The 17,881-nt window shown below is 53.8% G+C and overlaps 1 protein-coding gene across 5 annotated transcripts in view; it reads left to right on the top strand.

Moving 5' to 3' along the window:
- Positions 1-17,881, top strand: part of MICAL1 (microtubule associated monooxygenase, calponin and LIM domain containing 1) — a 22,673-nt gene extending 4,792 nt beyond the window's left edge. Inside the window, exons 1-25 of one of the 5 annotated variants that reach the window (XM_033234842.1) lie at positions 5,849-5,982; positions 7,448-7,757; positions 7,851-8,058; positions 8,312-8,416; positions 9,074-9,178; positions 9,288-9,443; positions 9,988-10,088; positions 11,415-11,672; positions 11,889-12,004; positions 12,187-12,313; positions 12,489-12,570; positions 13,093-13,252; positions 13,588-13,778; positions 13,967-14,055; positions 14,208-14,249; positions 14,479-14,562; positions 14,691-14,847; positions 15,146-15,237; positions 15,534-15,810; positions 16,085-16,173; positions 16,420-16,533; positions 16,646-16,739; positions 16,941-17,040; positions 17,138-17,211; positions 17,604-17,881. In XM_033234842.1, the coding sequence (XP_033090733.1) occupies positions 7,500-7,757; positions 7,851-8,058; positions 8,312-8,416; positions 9,074-9,178; positions 9,288-9,443; positions 9,988-10,088; positions 11,415-11,672; positions 11,889-12,004; positions 12,187-12,313; positions 12,489-12,570; positions 13,093-13,252; positions 13,588-13,778; positions 13,967-14,055; positions 14,208-14,249; positions 14,479-14,562; positions 14,691-14,847; positions 15,146-15,237; positions 15,534-15,810; positions 16,085-16,173; positions 16,420-16,533; positions 16,646-16,739; positions 16,941-17,040; positions 17,138-17,211; positions 17,604-17,752 (3,228 nt within the window). In that variant the 5' untranslated portion in view covers positions 5,849-5,982; positions 7,448-7,499 and the 3' untranslated portion in view covers positions 17,753-17,881. Of the gene's footprint in view, positions 1-5,848; positions 6,034-7,447; positions 7,758-7,850; positions 8,059-8,311; positions 8,417-9,073; positions 9,179-9,287; positions 9,444-9,987; positions 10,089-11,414; positions 11,673-11,888; positions 12,005-12,186; positions 12,314-12,488; positions 12,571-13,092; positions 13,253-13,587; positions 13,779-13,966; positions 14,056-14,207; positions 14,250-14,478; positions 14,563-14,690; positions 14,848-15,145; positions 15,238-15,533; positions 15,811-16,084; positions 16,174-16,419; positions 16,534-16,645; positions 16,740-16,940; positions 17,041-17,137; positions 17,212-17,603 lie in introns of those variants that run through there. The other 4 variants (XM_033234843.1, XM_033234840.1, XM_033234841.1 and 1 more) reach the window with 4 other exon arrangements.

Here is a 17,881-nt window from a genome sequence, read left to right as displayed (position 1 = left end):
ATTAATAAGAAAATGTGGCACATATATACCGTGGAATACTATGCAGCCATAAAAAAGGATGGAAATCATCATTCTCAGCAAACTAACACAGGAACAGAAAACCAAACACTGCATGTTCTCACTCATAGATGGGAATTGAACAGTGAGAACATTTGAACACAGGGCAGAGAACATCACACACCAGGGCCTGTCGTAGGGTCGGGTGTTGGGGGAGGGATAGCATTACGAGAAATACCTAATGTAAATGACAAATTGATGGGTGCAGCAAACTAACATGGCACATGTATACATAAGTAACAAGTCTGCACGTTGCGCACATGTACCCTAGAACTTAAAGTATAATTAAAAAAAAAAAAGCTTAAGCAAAATTTTCCAGTTGGATAAAAGTTACTAGTAAGGTGAAAATGTCTTAGTTAACAGGAGCCTCTGTAAGTGAGCCCTTTTTTCAAATTTTTGACTGAGGATATTTTAAGTTTAGGGTAGGTGTGTTTTATTTTCGTTATCCTTATAAACATTAAGGTAAAATTTCATCTTCAGTTTCTAAACTTAAGCCTAAATTCTTAAGAATTGAAAGAAAACTTTGTCTTGGTTTTGTAAATAGCAGATAAAGAGGAATGACCTGTAAAAAATCTGCTTACCTCCTTTTGTAAATAGCAGCTCTCAAGGAGTGACCTCTAAAAGAAGCTGGAATGTCGTGATAGTTTATCGTGCTCTCAAATTCTTTACACATAATTAAGCAGCAAAAGACTTTAGTTGACTGGAGTGTGTGTGTGTGTGTGTATTTATATATATTCCATTCTAACTTGAAACATAGTACATCAACAGCTTTTAACCAAAGCTCATTTGATTGCTTTTTTTTTTTTTTTTTTTAATAGGGTCTTGCTCTGTCACAGGCTGAAGTGCAGTGGCATGATCATGGCTCACTATAGCCTCTTAGCCTCCTGAGTACCTGGGACCACAGGCATGTATCACCATGCTCAGCTAATTTTTAAATTTATTTTAGAGATGAGGTCTCACTACATTGCCCGGGCTGGTCTCAAACTCCTGAGCTCAAGTGATCCTTCCACCTCAGCTTCTCAGTGCTGGGATTACAGACACAGGCCACTTTACTCAGCACACATTCTCACTAATACAAAATGTAGGAATTTAAACACATTTTGGTAACAACAAGGGATCTTAGCTTTTTTACGTGAGTCTGAAAAGTGGTACTATATTCAGTGTGACATGTGAAAAAAGGAAAAAATTTGAGCAGGGGTCAGGGTAGAAAACTTTTATTCTGAATTCCTAATATCCATAATATGTCACTTTAAATATAATTTAAAGATGATTTTCCAAAAGAATAGTTTGGGTCTTGGTTTTAGTTCATTCATATTATTTTTATCCTTGTTAAATGAAAAGTCAAAACTGAAGCTTCCTTAGACTAAATCAAAGTTCAAAACTACATTTTAAAAATCCACCTCTCAAGATAATTTTAGTTTGATTAAGTGGCTTCTGGATAAATGTTTCTTATAATCTTAGTGTTTGAAGGGCAAAGGCAGTCTTATTACAAAAATATGGGCAAGTATTTAACTGATTCTGAACCTATTTGTATGTTTAATCTTTGCAGCCTCTCAAGGTAGAGTCCTTGTGTATCTCAGAGTATGAAATCATAATTGTGCTTTGACTTCTGGGGAAGGTATTGAGTAAAAAGCAGCATACAGAGGAATAAGGTTGGAAGGAAGAATGGAAAAGAATGGGGGCCCCAAATTTGTGATTTACCCACTCCAAGCCAAGAGAGAAAGCTGGGTGTCATTCTTGAAGGAGCCCACCTCACCCCCACACCCAACTCATGGCCATGTTATGTCACTTTCACCTTGAAATACCTTTTGAATCCATCCACTTCTCTCATCCTCACTGTACGACATGTCACTTGCCTGGATTCCCGACAAAGACCTGATTGATCCTTTCTACTACCTCCTGCTGGGCTTTCTCCACTGGAAGTGGTGATCTGTTTGGGCTCACCATTGTACCCTTAGCTTAGGATCAAACAGAGTGCCTTGCTAAATGAATGGATTTGCATTAGTTATTAAGATGAATATGACCGTGTCTCTGCTCTGCTTAAAATCCTTCTACAGTTTCCTTTGGCCTTCAGAATAAAATCTCCAATCCAACTTCCTCTTGGGACTCTCTTCCCCATTCTCATTCCAGTCATGTGGGTTCCTTGCTGTTCCCCAAACAGTCAGTTCTTTCCTGCCTGAGGGCTTTGTGGCGGGTGGTTTCTCAGCCTTGAAAGTTGTCTGCCCTTACTGTGATTCGTGACTACTCATCTGTCCTCTAACCTCAATCAAACCACCTTGTCACATCCTCTCATGGCACTCTCTACACCTTTGGCGCAGATGTCACTGTTTTTACTCTCTACACCTTTGGCGCAGATGTCACTGTTTTTACTCTCTACACCTTTGGCGCAGATGTCAGTTTTTACTCTCTACACCTTTGGCGCAGATGTCACTGTTTTTACATCACGGTCTCTGTCTCTCTGGCTATGCTGCAGCCACAGCTGCCCGGCCCAGGACCATGGGTTTGTTGCTTGAAGATACTGGCCTGCAGGTACAAAGCCATATTATAGGGTGACTTAAACATGTCACCTGCAGTACTAGGGACCCAGTTTCTGGCCCCAGGCCCAGGAGATGAGAAGTTGGGAGGTGACAGAACATGGTATGGGGCAGAGAAAAGGAGATCCTGTCTTCATGGCTCAGGTGTTGAACCTAGGCTACTGCTAGGTTTTACCGTTTGCAAAAACATTACAATAGGACTCTTTTTTTTGTTTGTTTTTGTTGTTGGTTGGTTGGTTGTTTGAGATAGAGTTTCGCCCTTGTTGCCCAGGCTAGAGTGCAACAGCACGATCTCAGCTCACCGCAACCTCTGCCTCCCGGGTTCAAGTGATTCTCCTGCCTCAGCCTTCCTGAGTAGCTGGGATTACAGGCATGCGCCACTATGCCCGGCTAATTTTGTATTTTTCATAGAGACGGGGTTTCTCTATGTTAGTCAGGCTGGTCTTGAACTCCTGACCTCAGGTGATCTGCCCGCCTCAGCCTCCCCAAGTGCTGGGATTACAGGCATGAGCCAGCGTGCCCAGCCTTAGAATGGGACTCTTTTTAAGCTGACTTCATGTACCACCCACTTATTTGATCCTGTGTGAATTGGCCAATGTGATTGTGCCAGTATTTTTAGTTCTATATACACATAATTTGAATCATGACTCAAGATTCTAATTAAGGAGAGAAACTCTTGTAGTTAATAAATAGCTTTAATAAAGCTTTTTTTTTTTTTCTTGGAAGAAATTCTAAGTGGAACTTAGTTTGGGTCTTCTAGTCTGTTCATTTCTTATGGCAACACTGAATGATAGGATTTTGGAGTAGAAATGGGCTGAGGCCGAGTAATTAAATTGCCTCCATTTAGAGATGGGCAGACGAAGTGTGGTTGGTGACATCCAAGGTCAGACTAGGCTAGTGTGAAGCAAAGCTGGAATCCAACCAGACCGTCTGGATTCCAGAACAATATTCCCTGCTGCTTTATGCCCCTATGTTAAGTATTTAATTAGCATGAGTTGAAACTCCAAGTCAGCAGTTTTTAGCACTGATGAACTCATTATTGTTCTCTGATCTTTTTTGAAGACAAATTTTATGATGTGTCATTCATAGAGCCACATGACCCTGTTTGGCAGAAGGCATTGAGTCAAGCCAGACCCCACTGAGCCTTTGCAAAGGCAGTAAGTGGAACAGCTAGTTGTGTGCGGTCTGCTAGTGAAAGGGAAATGAGATTATTCTGGAAGCCCAGGACTGACTCTAGATCTCTTAAGGTCTCTGGATCTCAAGGACAGCAACCCTCTTATTTATTCCTCAGTTTTATTAGTGTTTCCAGTGTAACAGTGTTACTTCCTCTAAACAAGATATAGCTTCTCTTCCTATAATGCCAACCTTTCACATGTCATTTTGAATCAACTCTGGGTTGGTGGAGCCTAGGGTAACCCAACTGTAGTGGACTTTAGAACGTTTTTACACTATGTATTTAAATATGGATGTGTCTGATATTCGGCAAATTAATTTCAAGCCAAATGACGTGTCACACTCAAGAGCTAGGATGGGCCCAACTGAGAGGCTGCCCTGATTTTCTGAGCGTGACCTGGCTGAATTCCCTCGCCTCTCCTGGCAGAGAACAGACATTTCCCTTGCTTTCCTCCCACTGCCTGCTTCTCAGCTCGAGCTGGGAACAGTGAGTGTTCAGGTCTTACTGGGTCTCAGAGATTTTTCAGATGAAATGCAAAATGAGAATAAAGGGAGAGCCCTATTGCTTCCCAGCTCTTTATGGTCTCTGGATCTCAAGGACAGCAACCCTCTTATTTATTACTGGGTTTTATTAGTGTTTCCAGTGTAGCAGTGTCACTTCCTCTAAACAAGAAACAGCTTAGGCCGGGCGTGGTGGCTCAAGCCTGTAATCCCAGCACTTTGGGAGGCCCAGAAGGGCGGATCACGAGGTCAGGAGATCGAGACCATCCTGGCTAACATGGTGAAACCCCGTCTCTACTAAAAAAATACAAAAAACTAGCCGGGCGTGGTGGCGGGCACCTGTAGTCCCAGCTACTCCGGAGGCTGAGGCAGGAGAATGGCGTGAACCTGGCAGGCGGAGCTTGCAGTGAGCCGAGATCGCGCCACTGCACTCCAGCCTGGGCGACAGAGCAAGACTCCTTCTCAAAAACAAAACAAAACAAAAAACCAAGAAACAGCTTATGCCAGCCTTTCATGTCATTTTGGGTCAACCCTGGGGTAGAGCCCAGACAGACCTGGGCCCCCAAACAGCTCTGCCACTTGCTGTGTGCAGGTCACAGAATCTCTGTGACTCAGTTTACTTTCTGGTAAAATGGGACTCTTGCAAGCACTGACGTTGAGGTAATACTCATAGGATGACGGTCAATAAATGAGACGATGTTTTTTTAATATCAACTAGCTGAAAGACTGGAGGCGTCCCTTCACTTGAGGCGCTGTTTCCTCATCGGGAAAACGACGAAGCTGATCCCAAAGGCCTCTTCAGCCCCTTTCAGCAGACAGTCCCGTGGGTCCTCACTCTAAGGCATTACTGAACATTGAAAACTTGGTCTCTCTTTCACACACCTCTCCCATTCCCCATCTCTCAGTGGTGGTCTAACCCGCCCGGCCATCCCCTTCCCTCTCACTTCTCATACCCATTTGGAAGCTGCAGATTGCTGCGTTTCCAGGTCTTTAATCTGCGCCCTTTGCCCTTGGCCCGGGGTGAGGGGCCGACCTGTCTCAAGGGAGGCGCACTCCGCGCTAGGATCCATCCTGGGGCGCCCGGGCCGTGGATCTCCAGGTGGGAGACGGGAGGAGAGCGCAGACGTTTCGGCGCCACCCTCGGACCCGCCGGCTTTTCCAAACCTCTTGAGGAGCCCGAGCGCCCTCTCGGCCAGACGCTGGGAGGCTGTCGGCGGACCTGGGACCGCGCCGGGATTGGGGGTGGTGCGGGTGGTCCTCGCTTGCCGCGGGGAAAGAGCTAGCCTTGCACACGCCGGCGCCGGGAAGATGCCCAGACCGAGGGTGCGTGGTCCAGCACCAGCAGCCCTGACTCTCGAACTCCTCGGCCCCCATCAGGCCAGACCCATACCGAGGCCCCAGAGCGGAACCGGGAGACCGCAGCGCCACGCCCTGGGGCGCCACCCTGCAGGCGTGGGCGGGCCCGGGACTGTCCCCGCTGGAGGCGGTGGGGGGATCCAGAAGTAATGAGATGCTAATGAAGCGCGAATAAAGCTCCGGCGGCGCCCCGCGCCCCTCGCGGAAGCCACACTCCGCGGCACCCGAGGCGCACGCCGGGGGCCGTGCCGCATCCCAGCATCCCCGCCCGGTCTCGGCGTTTCCGACCCCGCCCTCCCACCAGCTCAGACCGGGTTACCAGCCTGGCAGGAAGTGGCCCCTCCCGGTCCCGGAGCCGCCGGTAAGTCGTCCAGCGGAGCCGGCTGCGCGCCCCGCGGCTGCGTGGAGTGAGGTGGGGTGCGCTTCCGGGGAAATGCGGCCGCGGGCGCTCGGGAATCACGTCTGGCAGGTCGGGCGGGTCTTCCCTCAGCCCAGCCTTGCTCACCCCGCGTCCGGACTTTGTCGTCCAGAGTGTCGGGGACCCCCACTGTTGCCGCCCGCGGACCAGCTCCCTCTCCATCCTTTCAGACCGCTCCACCTCTCTCACAGCCTTTGTCCTGGCGTTTCCAGGCTGGGTCGCCCCTTTCTTCCCTTTCGCCGAGGTCTTCCTCCTTCCACTCTCCACCCCCAAGAAGGATCTTTGCCCTTCCGTCTTAAGATTCCGTCTGCCTTCGTCCGGGCGGCCCGCAGCGGGAGGCTTTCATCTCTTGTTTCGGCGCGGCGGGCTGGGAACGGAGGGGCAGCTGGAGGGTGGAGGGGCCAGAGCCCCAGAGACGTGCCCCCGCTGCTGCCACTCACCCTCCCTAACGCTGCCATGAACACCCGCCTCCTCCTTACCCTCTGATCCCTTCCGGGACCCGCGTGAGAAACCCCCTCGGGCACCCTTCAGGTAGCGTGGGAGGGGGCGACAAAGCGAGGCCTTGTCTCCGGAGATTCTTGGGAGAGCGCGCCCGGGCGCACAGGGGGCGGGGCGGGGTCCATCCGGGAGGGGGGAACCTGGGAGGGGCGAACCCGGCTGCAGTCGACCCCCAGCCCTACCCACAGCCCCCTGGAGCAGGGCACATTCACAGAGGAAGTGTTCTGACCACAGTGCATCAGAAATAGACCCAGGCCTCTGTTCCCCAGTCAGTCGCAACATCCTCCCGTCGTTTGTTGAGGTAGTTTGGTGGTGGGAAGTGGAACCCACGCGGACAGAGGCTGTTTCTCTGTCAGGAGGCAAGCACGAGTGCTGAGGAAAACTTTGCCCTTGCCATGAGGCACTTCTCACACCCAGCGTGGCACTGAGGCCATCGAGGGGCGCCCGGCACAGGGACGTATGGAGGGAGATGGGGCAGGATGTGTGCGCAGCAGCTGGGGTTGTGGGTATCAGATCTGTCCATGTGTTGCATGCAAAGGCAGCTCTGTCCTCTCCACATCTAAGAAATCCCCCCACGCCCTGATTCCAAGGCCTAAGGAAGGCAGGCTAAGAATTCCTACCCAACGGCTTGGAGATCCCTGGACAGGGAGGCTGAGCTGGAGGCTCCCCTGGTGTCCCATCTGCCCAAGACTAATGTTTTTCACTTCCAAATTTGGCAAATTTCACTTGTGAGTGGACGGGATAGCAGCTGTCTCTGGAGCAGATGCTGGCAGGGGAGTGGGCTGGGAGGAGCAAAGCCAATCACTGGTGAATCCCGAGCTCCCTGGGGACACCAGCCTGCTCTCTTCGCCTCCCCTTCTTTATTTCTTCTGTTCTCCAGCCTCTTCCCCTTCTTTTTCCACCTCTCCAGCCACTTGCCTCTGCCCAGCTGTTGCCCCCCCGGGAGCCCCAGGGAGGCCTCCATGGCTTTACCCACCTCCACCAACCCAGCGCATGCCCACTTTGAGAGCTTCCTGCAGGCCCAGCTGTGCCAGGACGTGCTGAGCAGCTTCCAGGAGCTATGTGGGGCCCTGGGACTGGAGCCCAGTGGGGGGCTGCCCCAGTACCACAAGATCAAGGACCAGCTCAACTACTGGAGTGCCAAGTCACTGTGGACCAAGCTGGACAAGCGAGCAGGCCAGCCTGTCTACCAGCAGGGCCGGGCCTGCGCCAGCACCAAGGTGGATACACAGTGCCTGGGATGCGGTGTGGAGAATAGGGGGAGTCAGAGGAGGGACAGGATGCCATGCCCTCACTGCCCTGTGTGTTCACAGTGCCTGGTGGTAGGTGCCGGACCTTGTGGGTTGCGGGTTGCTGTGGAGCTGGCACTGCTGGGTGCCCGAGTGGTGCTGGTGGAAAAGCGCACCAAGTTCTCTCGCCACAATGTGCTCCACCTCTGGCCCTTCACCATCCACGACCTGCGGGCACTTGGTGCTAAGAAGTTCTACGGGCGCTTCTGCACTGGCACCCTGGACCACATCAGTGAGCACCACGTGGTGGCCTGGAGGGGCGGGTGAGCCTGGGCCTAGAGGCAGGCCAGTGGGGAAATGCTGGGCCAGCCAAGAGTCCAAGTGGATAAGATCCATATCAGCCAGGTGACCTTGAAGATTCAGGTCCCCCATCTATAAGTGGTCTTCTGGGCTGAGTGATCGCTACAACCTTTTCCAGTCTGACTGGTACATGGGGAGCTTGTGCTGCCCTAGGGTCCCTGTTCCTAATGTCCTCTCCCTTCCAGGCATCCGGCAGCTCCAGCTGCTTCTGCTGAAGGTAGTATTGCTGCTGGGGGTGGAAATTCACTGGGGTGTCTCTTTCACTGGCCTCCAGCCCCCTCCCAGAAAGGGTAAGTATTTCTATGCTCCCTGGAATCTCCCCCTCCTCCATCAGGAACTTGGCCAGTATCTGAAGAAGGGTGGGCCAGGAGTGGCCTTTTTTGTTTTTGTTTTGTTTTGAGACAGAGTCTCGCTCGCTCTGTCACCCAGGCTGGAGTGCAGTGGCACAATCTCGGCTCACTGCAACCTCTGCCACCCAGTTTCAAGCGATTCTCCTGCCTCAGCCTCCCGAGGAGCTGGGATTACAGGCATGTGCCACCATGCCCAGCTAATTTTTGTATTTTTTTAAGTAGAGATGGGGTTTTGCTATGTCAGCCAGGCTGGTCTGGAACTCCTGACCTCAAGTGATCCACCTGCCTCGGTCTCCCAGAGTGCTGGGAATACAGGTGTGACCCACCGCGCCAGCTAGAAGTCTCCTTTTCTAATAGTGTGGCCTTGGGCAAGCAACTCTGGCCTCAGGTTGAGCATTTGCAAAACAAGAATAGCACTTCCTTCCTTACCTGCCTTCCATGGCTGCTGTGCAGGTATAATCTGATAGATAATATATCATTGCTTTCTAAACCAGAGAGCCCTTTATACATGTTTTGATGATTTCACTAGCTTGCCCTGAGAGTATAGGGGCTCTTAAGACTTCTACACCTTTGTGCCTCTCATACCCCCTGCCCCAGGGAGTGGCTGGCGTGCCCAGCTCCAACCCAACCCCCCTGCCCAGCTGGCCAACTATGAATTTGACGTCCTTATCTCCGCTGCAGGAGGTAAATTCGTCCCTGAAGGTGAGTGATCACTTCCCTCAAAGAAGCCAGCATCTCTGGCACCTCCTGGGCCTTTCTAGATTGTTATAACACCCTCCTCCTGCCGTTGTTCACCTACTGCCACCTCTAGGCTTCAAAGTTCGAGAAATGCGAGGCAAACTGGCCATTGGCATCACCGCCAACTTTGTGAATGGACGCACCGTGGAGGAGACACAGGTGCCGGAGATCAGTGGTGTAGCCAGGATCTACAACCAGAGCTTCTTCCAGAGCCTTCTCAAAGCCACAGGTCAGGGACCCTCTTGCTGAATTTCCCCTCCCCTTGCCTGACCGTGGCCTGGCTCCTGCCTCTCCCTTCCAAACCTGTCCTCGCTGCAAGGAACTCCACACTTTTCTGTTTTTTTGGTCTCGGCCGCAAAAGAGAAGGAAACTGTCCCCTCAGGGATTAAGCAGGCACAGCCCTAGTTGACCACCCAGCATGAAAAGTCCTGGAATCTCTCAAAGATTAACCTGTGTATGGGAGTTTTGCTTAAGTGGTACTTCAAGAAGATGCCTGTGTTTACTTTGGCTTTGCACTGCCATGTGACCAGGTGGTGCAGATCTCCCAAATGCCACCCCCTCCAAGCTTCCCTCTTTGCTCTAAGCCCTCAGGCCTCCTGGGCCTGGGGCAGATGGTTGTTTGTGTCATCAGGACTCATAGGGTTCTATGTGTGGAGCACTCACTGCAGCCTCAGCTGGGATCCCAGCTCAGAGGTCTGGCCGTGTTGGGATGTTTGGGGAAGGTGATACATTATCAGGAGACATATCTCCTCTCCCCTGGCCTGTACCCCCAGGCATTGATCTGGAGAACATTGTGTACTACAAGGATGACACCCACTACTTTGTGATGACAGCCAAAAAGCAGTGCCTGCTGCGGCTGGGGGTGCTGCGCCAGGTGAGGCCCAGTTCTGGCCGGGAGAGGCAGGGTGGTGAGCCCCGGGAGGCAGAGGCTAGGCTTGGACATAGTCGACACCTGGGTGTGGGGACCCCGTCCTCTCCTGCCTTTGTCCTGGCATTAACTTCACCTCTAAAAGTTCTCTCGGCCAGGCATGGTGGCTCACGCCTGTAATCCCAGCACTTTGGGAGGCCAAGGCAGGTGGATCACCTGAGGTCAGGAGTTCAAGACCAGCCTGGCCAACATGGTAAAACCCCGTCTCTACTAAAAGTACAAAAATTAGCTGGGTGTGGTGGTGGGCGCCTGTAATCCCAGCTACTCGGGAGGCTGAGGCAGGATAATCATTTGAACCTGGGAGGTGGAAGTTGCACTGAGCAAAGATTGTGCCACTGCACTCCAGCCTGAGCAACAAAATGAAACTGTCGTTAAAAAAAAAAAAAAGCCGGGCGCGGTGGCTCAAGCCTGTAATCCCAGCACTTTGGGAGGCCGGGACGGGCGGATCACGAGGTCAGGAGATCGAGACCATCCTGGCTAACACGGTGAAACCCCGTCTCTACTAAAAAATACAAAAAAACTAGCCGGGCGAGGTGGCGGGCGCCTGTAGTCCCAGCTACTCGGGAGGCTGAGGCAGGAGAATGGCGTGAACCCGGGAGGCGGAGCTTGCAGTGAGCTGAGATCCGGCCACTGCACTCCAGCCCGGGTGACAGAGCAAGACTCCGTCTCAAAAAAAAAAAAGTTATTTACCCTGGGATTTACAAGGCAACAGAAATCATATTCTGGGCTAAACACCTTATACCAGCCACAGTAGGTATGTGTCAGCTCCCTGAGGACAGGCACTTTTGTCTCTTTGTTGCTTGCTGCTAATTGCCAGTACCTGGAACAGTGCCAAATACATAGTAAGCACTCAGTATGTATTTGCTGAATGAATGAATTAGTTGAGTGCCTACCATGTGCTAGATACTGTGTTTAGAGTTAAATTTGCATTGTCTCATCTAATTCTCATGAGTACCCTGATAAATTAGGCATGTTGTCTCTAAGTGATGGACAAACTAAAGCTCTTGAGTTTGTGGCAAGTATATGACAGTAGTGATATAGGCAGAACAGCCTGGGACCCCAGCAGCAGCGTGAGTGCTGAGGAAAGGGCTTTGAGAATTCCAGCCTACTGGAATTCTAGTCCCAGCTCAGCCTTCAACTGCTGTGTAGTCTAGGGTAGCCCCTTCCTTCTCTGGGCCCCAGGATGTGCACCTTCTGCGCCCAAGGGGGCAGCACTGGCCCACTGACCCTGCTCTCAGAGTTCTCTGAGGTTCTGCTCTGTTGACCATACAGGACTGGCCAGACACCGATCGGCTGCTGGGCAGTGCCAATGTGGTGCCCGAGGCTCTGCAGCGCTTTGCCCGGGCAGCTGCTGACTTTGCCACCCATGGCAAGCTCGGGAAACTAGAGTTTGCCCAGGATGCCCACAGGCAGCCTGATGTCTCTGCCTTTGACTTCACAAGCATGATGCGGGCAGAGAGTTCTGCTCGTGTGCAAGAGAAGCATGGTGCCCGCCTGCTGCTGGGACTGGTGGGGGACTGCCTGGTGGAGGTGAGGGGTTCAGGAGGCACAGGAGTTTCATGGTTAGGGGAGGGAGGTTAGCCTAGTATGGAGGAGGGGATAAAAAGGTCTGCCTGTGGAGGGGAGGAGCTAAGGGCTGCCTGGTGTGGGGACGGCCCCTTCTGCCGTGATCTTGGTGGGTGTCTGGGCTTGGGATGCACTTGTTGGATTCTCCCTGAGCTGCTTCCTATTCCTCTGACACTGCAGCCCTTCTGGCCCCTGGGCACTGGAGTGGCGCGGGGCTTCCTGGCAGCCTTTGATGCAGCCTGGATGGTGAAGCGGTGGGCAGAGGGCGCTGAGCCCCTAGAGGTGTTGGCTGAGCGGTGAGACCTGAGTTGAGGGGGGTGTGGGCAGGGCAGGACATGTGACAAGGCTCAGGAAGAGGGGAAGGGGTGCTGGGTGAATAGATGGAGAAAATAGGCAGAAGGCCTGGCAGTTCCTGAGAGATGGGTGCTGACAGGTGCCCTCCCATTCATGCCCCTGCCCCTTACCCTCACCCCCTCAGTGAGAGCCTGTACCAGCTTCTGTCACAGACATCCCCAGAAAACATGCATCGCAATGTGGCCCAGTACGGGCTGGACCCAGCCACCCGCTACCCCAACCTGAACCTCCGGGCAGTGACCCCCAATCAGGTCAGACCCCCGGCACCCCCACCAGGCTTCCCAAGCCAACCCCCTCCCCCCAGGTCAGGCCCTCCCTGCCCAGTCACTGCCCTTTGGGGTCAGTCCTACCCCCGGCAGGCCCTTACCCCTGGACTGAGAGGCTGTGTGGCCAGCCTGCCTTGAGACCTGAGCGGGGCTGCCTTAGGTACGAGACCTGTATGACGTGCTAACCAAGGAGCCTGTGCAGAGGAACAACGACAAGAGAGATGCAGGGATGCCAACCACCGGTGAGCAGACCTTCTTCCTGAGCGGTGACCAAAGTATGTACTACCCAGTGAGGCCCAGGTGGCCCCCGCAAAGCAGCTGCAGCCTCAGGACAGGAGCAGCGTGCCGGAGCACTCGTTGTTGGCTGGTGGGTTGGTTGGGGGCCTGCTGGAGGAACAGAGGGGCAGCACCGCACAGGCAGCAGCGGGCTGCCAGTCTGAGTGGAAGCGCTTCCGTGTTTTAACCACCGCTACAGCCACAGTGGCGCTGGCAATCTCCCCTGCTCCCAGGTTAGTCTGCTGCCCTCTATGTGGCCAGTTGCGATTTCACTTTATTCACTCCTCTACTTTATTCCAAAGAGATTTTTTATAAAGAGAATTGGGATGAAGGAGGGCTGCTGACAGTGAGCTTTAGGCTGGTGCCCTAGTAGAGGTGGGTCCCTGGCTCCTTCTCCCCTACAGAACCCCCACACCCAACAGCTGGGTTCTCTATATGCCTGGGATGGGCAGAGGGGACCTTGGGCACAGCGCAGCCTTCTCTCCCAGGGTCGGCAGGCGGGTCGGCAGGCACCCAGGAGGAGCTGCTACGCTGGTGCCAGGAGCAGACAGCTGGGTACCCGGGAGTCCACGTCTCCGATTTGTCTTCCTCCTGGACTGATGGGCTAGCTCTGTGTGCCCTGGTGCACCGGTTGCAGCCTGGCCTGCTGTGAGTCCCTGGCAGACCCACCTCTCTGTCAGGATCTCAGTGTAGGAGTTAGCACATCCAGTTGAGTCCTAGAGATAGTGTGCTTCCTTGCATCTGCCGACAGTCTTGTGAGACTCTAATGCGTTCAGATAGTGGAGAGCTTTGTGAATGGCACAGGCCGCCAAAGCCAGTAGTGTCACTGGGTTGGGCACTGGGTAGCAGAGACTGCACACCTACCTTCAAGCCTTCTTGTACCCCAGCCACTGCTTGCTGTCCCTCCCCTCCTGCTGCCCCTTCTCCCCTCAGTGGGGCTAGGTTCTTGTCTCTAGTTGGCTTTTCTCCCTGACACCCCACAGGGAACCCTCAGAGCTGCAGGGGCTGGGGGCTCTGGAAGCAACTGCCTGGGCACTAAAGGTGGCAGAGCATGAGCTGGGCATCACACCGGTGGTGTCTGCACAGGCCGTGGTGGCAGGGAGCGACCCACTGGGCCTCATTGCCTACCTCAGCCACTTCCACAGTGCCTTCAAGAGCACGGCCCACAGCCCAGGTGACTTGAAAGGAAGGCGGGCGGGATAGGTGGGATGGGGAGGTGTCTGTGTGTGTGACAGAAAGAGGGAGAAGGCACCCTCTGAGGGCCAGCTTGGGAGGGGTGTCCTGGGTTGGAGAGTGACTGTCTGTTCTAGGGGTACAGTGTTGGCACCCCCATCCACACTAATGCCCTGGCTCTCCCTGCAGGCCCTGTCAGCCAGGCCTCCCCAGGGACCTCCAGTGCTGTATTATTCCTTGGTAAACTTCAGAGGACCCTGCAGCGATCCCGGGCCAAGGTGAAGAGTCTAGGCAGGGCTGGAGCTGAGCAGGGAGGAGTGGGCAGGGGGGTACGCAGTGGAGATCCTGGAGTGATGGTGAAGACATTCAGAAAGTGGCAAGGACTGGGGGCTCAAAACATCACACTCAGAGCTGTTAGGACTTATTGCAGGAAAATGCAGAGGATGCTGGTGGCAAGAAGCTGCGCTTGGAGGTAAATGCAAGCAGGGGCGGGTGGGTCTCCTACTGCACATTTTATCCCCTTTCCTGATACTGGCTTCCCGATTTCTCATTGCCCCCATCCCAGGTCCTAAAACCCCCCATCCAGCCTCCCTGCCTAGTCTCACTCCCCTTCCCTTCAGCCCCTTCTGTTCATCTGTACGCATCCCCTCCCAGCTGGCCCTGCCCCTCTACCCTCCCTGCCTGAGCACTTATCTCCTTAGATGGACGCCGAGAGCGCAAGTACTGAGGTGCCACCTGACCCAGAGCCTGGTGTACCCCTGACACCCCCATCCCAACACCAGGAGGTGAGAGCCAGGGCCTCGTGTGCAGGCAGAGGCCTGGGGAGGGCAAGGCGGGGACATTTCATGGGAGGGAAAGAACTTTGGAGCTGGCCTTGGCTCTACCTGACCCCGTGTCCTGGGGGTCCATGCAGGCTGGTGCCGGGGACCTCTGTGCACTTTGTGGGGAACACCTCTATGTCCTGGAACGCCTCTGTGTCGACGGCCATTTCTTCCACCGGAACTGCTTCCGCTGCCACACCTGTGAGGCCACACTATGGCCAGGTGGCTACGAGCAGCACCCAGGAGATGGTGAGTGGGCCTGGGAGACCTCCAGAGAGACTCTTGGCCTGGTCCTGCCTGGGGGACAAAGAGCTTGAGGTAGAGGGGCACAGGGTGGAAACAGGCTCAAGATGGCACTTCGTTCTCCTGAGCTCAGGGTCTTCTCTATCCCCTCCAAAGCTCCAGATATGTGGTTCTGAGGAACAGGAGGCTGGCAGAAATTCACCTGCAAATCTGTCTTGTTTTCCCTACCTTCCTTCATAAACTTGTTGCGTGTCTGGGCACTGGGCTGCCCACACTAGATGCCTCCTCTCTCTACCCTTTCCAGGATATTTCTACTGCCTCCAGCACCTGCCCCAGCCAGACCACAAAGAAGAAGGCAGTGATGGAGGCCCCGAGAGTCCGGTAAAGACTGTGAAGGCATGTGTGTGTACTGGGGCATGGGAAGAGGAAGAGGGTCTCATCAAACCAGCGCTCTGCTGGGGGTAACTGAACGTCTTCCTCTACTAGCATGTAAGCTCTGTGAAGGCAGGAATGCCTGTCTGCTTACACTTCTTGTTCTCTCAAGTATCTAAAACACAGCCGGACACTGTTCGTAAACAGTTTTAAGCAGATGAATGCCAAGGCTCACTTTTGCTCCAAAGGCGTAGCCTCACCCCGCAACCTCATCCCACCCTGGGCAGGTCACTGACCAGACCACATGGTGGCTTTTCCAGGAGCTCCCCACACCAAGTGAGAATAGCATGCCACCAGGCCTCTCAACTCCCACAGCCTCGCAGGAGGGGGCCGGTCCTGTTCCAGATCCCAGCCAGCCCACCCGTCGGCGGATCCACCTCTCCAGCCTGGAGCGCCAGCGGTTGTCTTCCCTTAACCTTACCCCTGACCCGGAAATGGAGCCTCCACCTAAGCCCCCCCGCAGCTGCTCCGCCTTGGCCCGCCACGCCCTGGAGAGCAGCTTTGTGGGTTGGGGCCTGCCGGTCCAGAGCCCTCAAGGTAATTGCCATCCTCGCAGATGTGCTGACCCAGGATGGGACAGGGTGGGAGCACTGTCTTCCTGCAGAGGATTCTGGGGAATACAGAGGGAAGTTGTGGGGATCCCAGGCCATGGCAGCCTCTCCTCTGCTCCATTCTTCTCAGTTCCTCCCATGCCCCAACACACACATTCAGTCTTTACCAGACTCGCAGGGCCTCCGTCACCACCATGCTCTTTGTTGCCTGACTGGGGCAGGTGTTGGAGGCAGTAGAACTTCTCAGTTCTTCTTCTCAGCTCTTGTGGCCATGGAGAAGGAGGAAGAAGAGAGTTCCTCCTCCAGTGAGGAGGAAGAAGATGTACCTTTGGACTCAGATGTGGAACAGGTGAGTGGGCCAGTGTGCAGCCACGAAATGCTCTCCAGCCCACTACAGGAGAAACCTGCACTGCACTCCGTCCTCTGCACCCTTCTCTTGGAATGTCCTCACTCAGCCTGTCATATCTCTGGCCTCCACCTTTTCTATCAGAGCTTACCCCACTTCCAGCACGGGTTCTTTTCTACCTTTCCAAACAACACTCCTATCCACCAGGGGGCCCAGGCCCTATCCCTGACTGGCTTGATCCTCCCATAGGCCCTGCAGACCTTTGCCAAGACCTCAGGCACCATGAATGACTACCCAACATGGCGTCAGACTCTGCTGCGCCGTGCGAAGGAGGAGGAGATGAAGAGGTTCCGCAAGGCCCAGGTGAAGCCCAGGGGTTCCCAAAATTCTGACGGGGTCAAAGTTCTGAGTTCCTCCAGTGCTCTGTTCTTGAGCAACCCAGAGACTCCTGGGTATCCTGTCTTGTACCCCTCAGACCATCCAACGGCGACTAAATGAGATCGAGGGTGCCCTGAGGGAGCTAGAGGCCGAGGGCGTGAAGCTGGAGCTGGCCCTGAGGCGCCAGAGCAGTGAGTGACAAGCTAGGACACCCCTCTGCCTCCTACCACTGTGTTCAGCTCCATGCTGCAGCCCATAGGAGTCCCAGTGGCCATGCCACACAGCTAACACATACGTGTGACACCCTGCTCTCCTGTGGCCCCTAAGCCTGTGACTCCTTTGGTGCTGGCTGGGAACCTCCTGACCACCCCACCCATCTTCCTTCTTCTCAGGTTCCCCAGAACAGCAAAAGAAACTATGGGTAGGACAGCTGCTACAGCTCGTTGACAAGAAAAACAGCCTGGTGGCTGAGGAGGCTGAGCTGATGATCACGTAAGGGGAAGGGGATGGTGACAGTGGCCCTCGGGCCAGGCTCCAGCCCTTTGGGCACCCTAGACAGCTCTGCTTCTACAGTCCCTGACCTCCACAGGGTGCAGGAGTTGAACCTGGAGGAGAAACAGTGGCAGCTGGACCAGGAGCTACGAGGCTACATGAACCAGGAAGGTAGGTGAAATGTGGGGAGAGGCAGACACAACCCAGGGTTGTCATGCAAGCCTCATGATCTCAGATACTGACCAAGCAGCATGGTCCTCTAGTCTGTGTACTTCTGAGACAATTCAGAAGGAAGCCAGAGGAGGGGGCTGCAAAGCCCCTTCTCACTTCAGTTCAATCAGAGCTGCACTGCACAGTTGGCTTTTATACAAGATCTCCTTCAAAAAAAAAATAGTGCTGCTCAGTAGTGCTAGAAAACCACTGGTGTTGGCAACCGTCCTAATTTGGCAGCTTAGGAAACAAAGCCCGGGTTATAGAAATCACATAGGCTGGGATTAGGCTGTGGCTTTTCCTGCTTCCCTGCCTAGTTCCCTGTTCTCTAAGCTTTGTCTCCCCCGTTTTAGAAACCCTAAAGACAGCTGCTGATCGGCAGGCTGAGGACCAGGTCCTGAGGAAGCTGGTGGATTTGGTCAACCAGAGAGATGCCCTCATCCGCTTCCAGGAGGAGCGCAGGCTCAGCGAGCTGGCCTTGGGGACAGGGGCCCAGGGCTAGAAGAGGGTGGACTGTCTGCTTTCGTTCCCACAAGGAAAACACCTCACCCCAGCACAGTGCCACCCCTGTTTATCTGGGCTGCCTGGCAGAGAGCCTTGCTGTTTACAATTAAAATGTTTCTGCCACAAA

This window comes from Trachypithecus francoisi, unplaced genomic scaffold (assembly GCF_009764315.1).
Source record: "Trachypithecus francoisi isolate TF-2019V2 unplaced genomic scaffold, Tfra_2.0 Lachesis_group15, whole genome shotgun sequence".
NCBI lineage: Eukaryota > Metazoa > Chordata > Mammalia > Primates > Cercopithecidae > Trachypithecus > Trachypithecus francoisi.
This window is presented reverse-complemented; position numbering and strand designations above follow the sequence as displayed.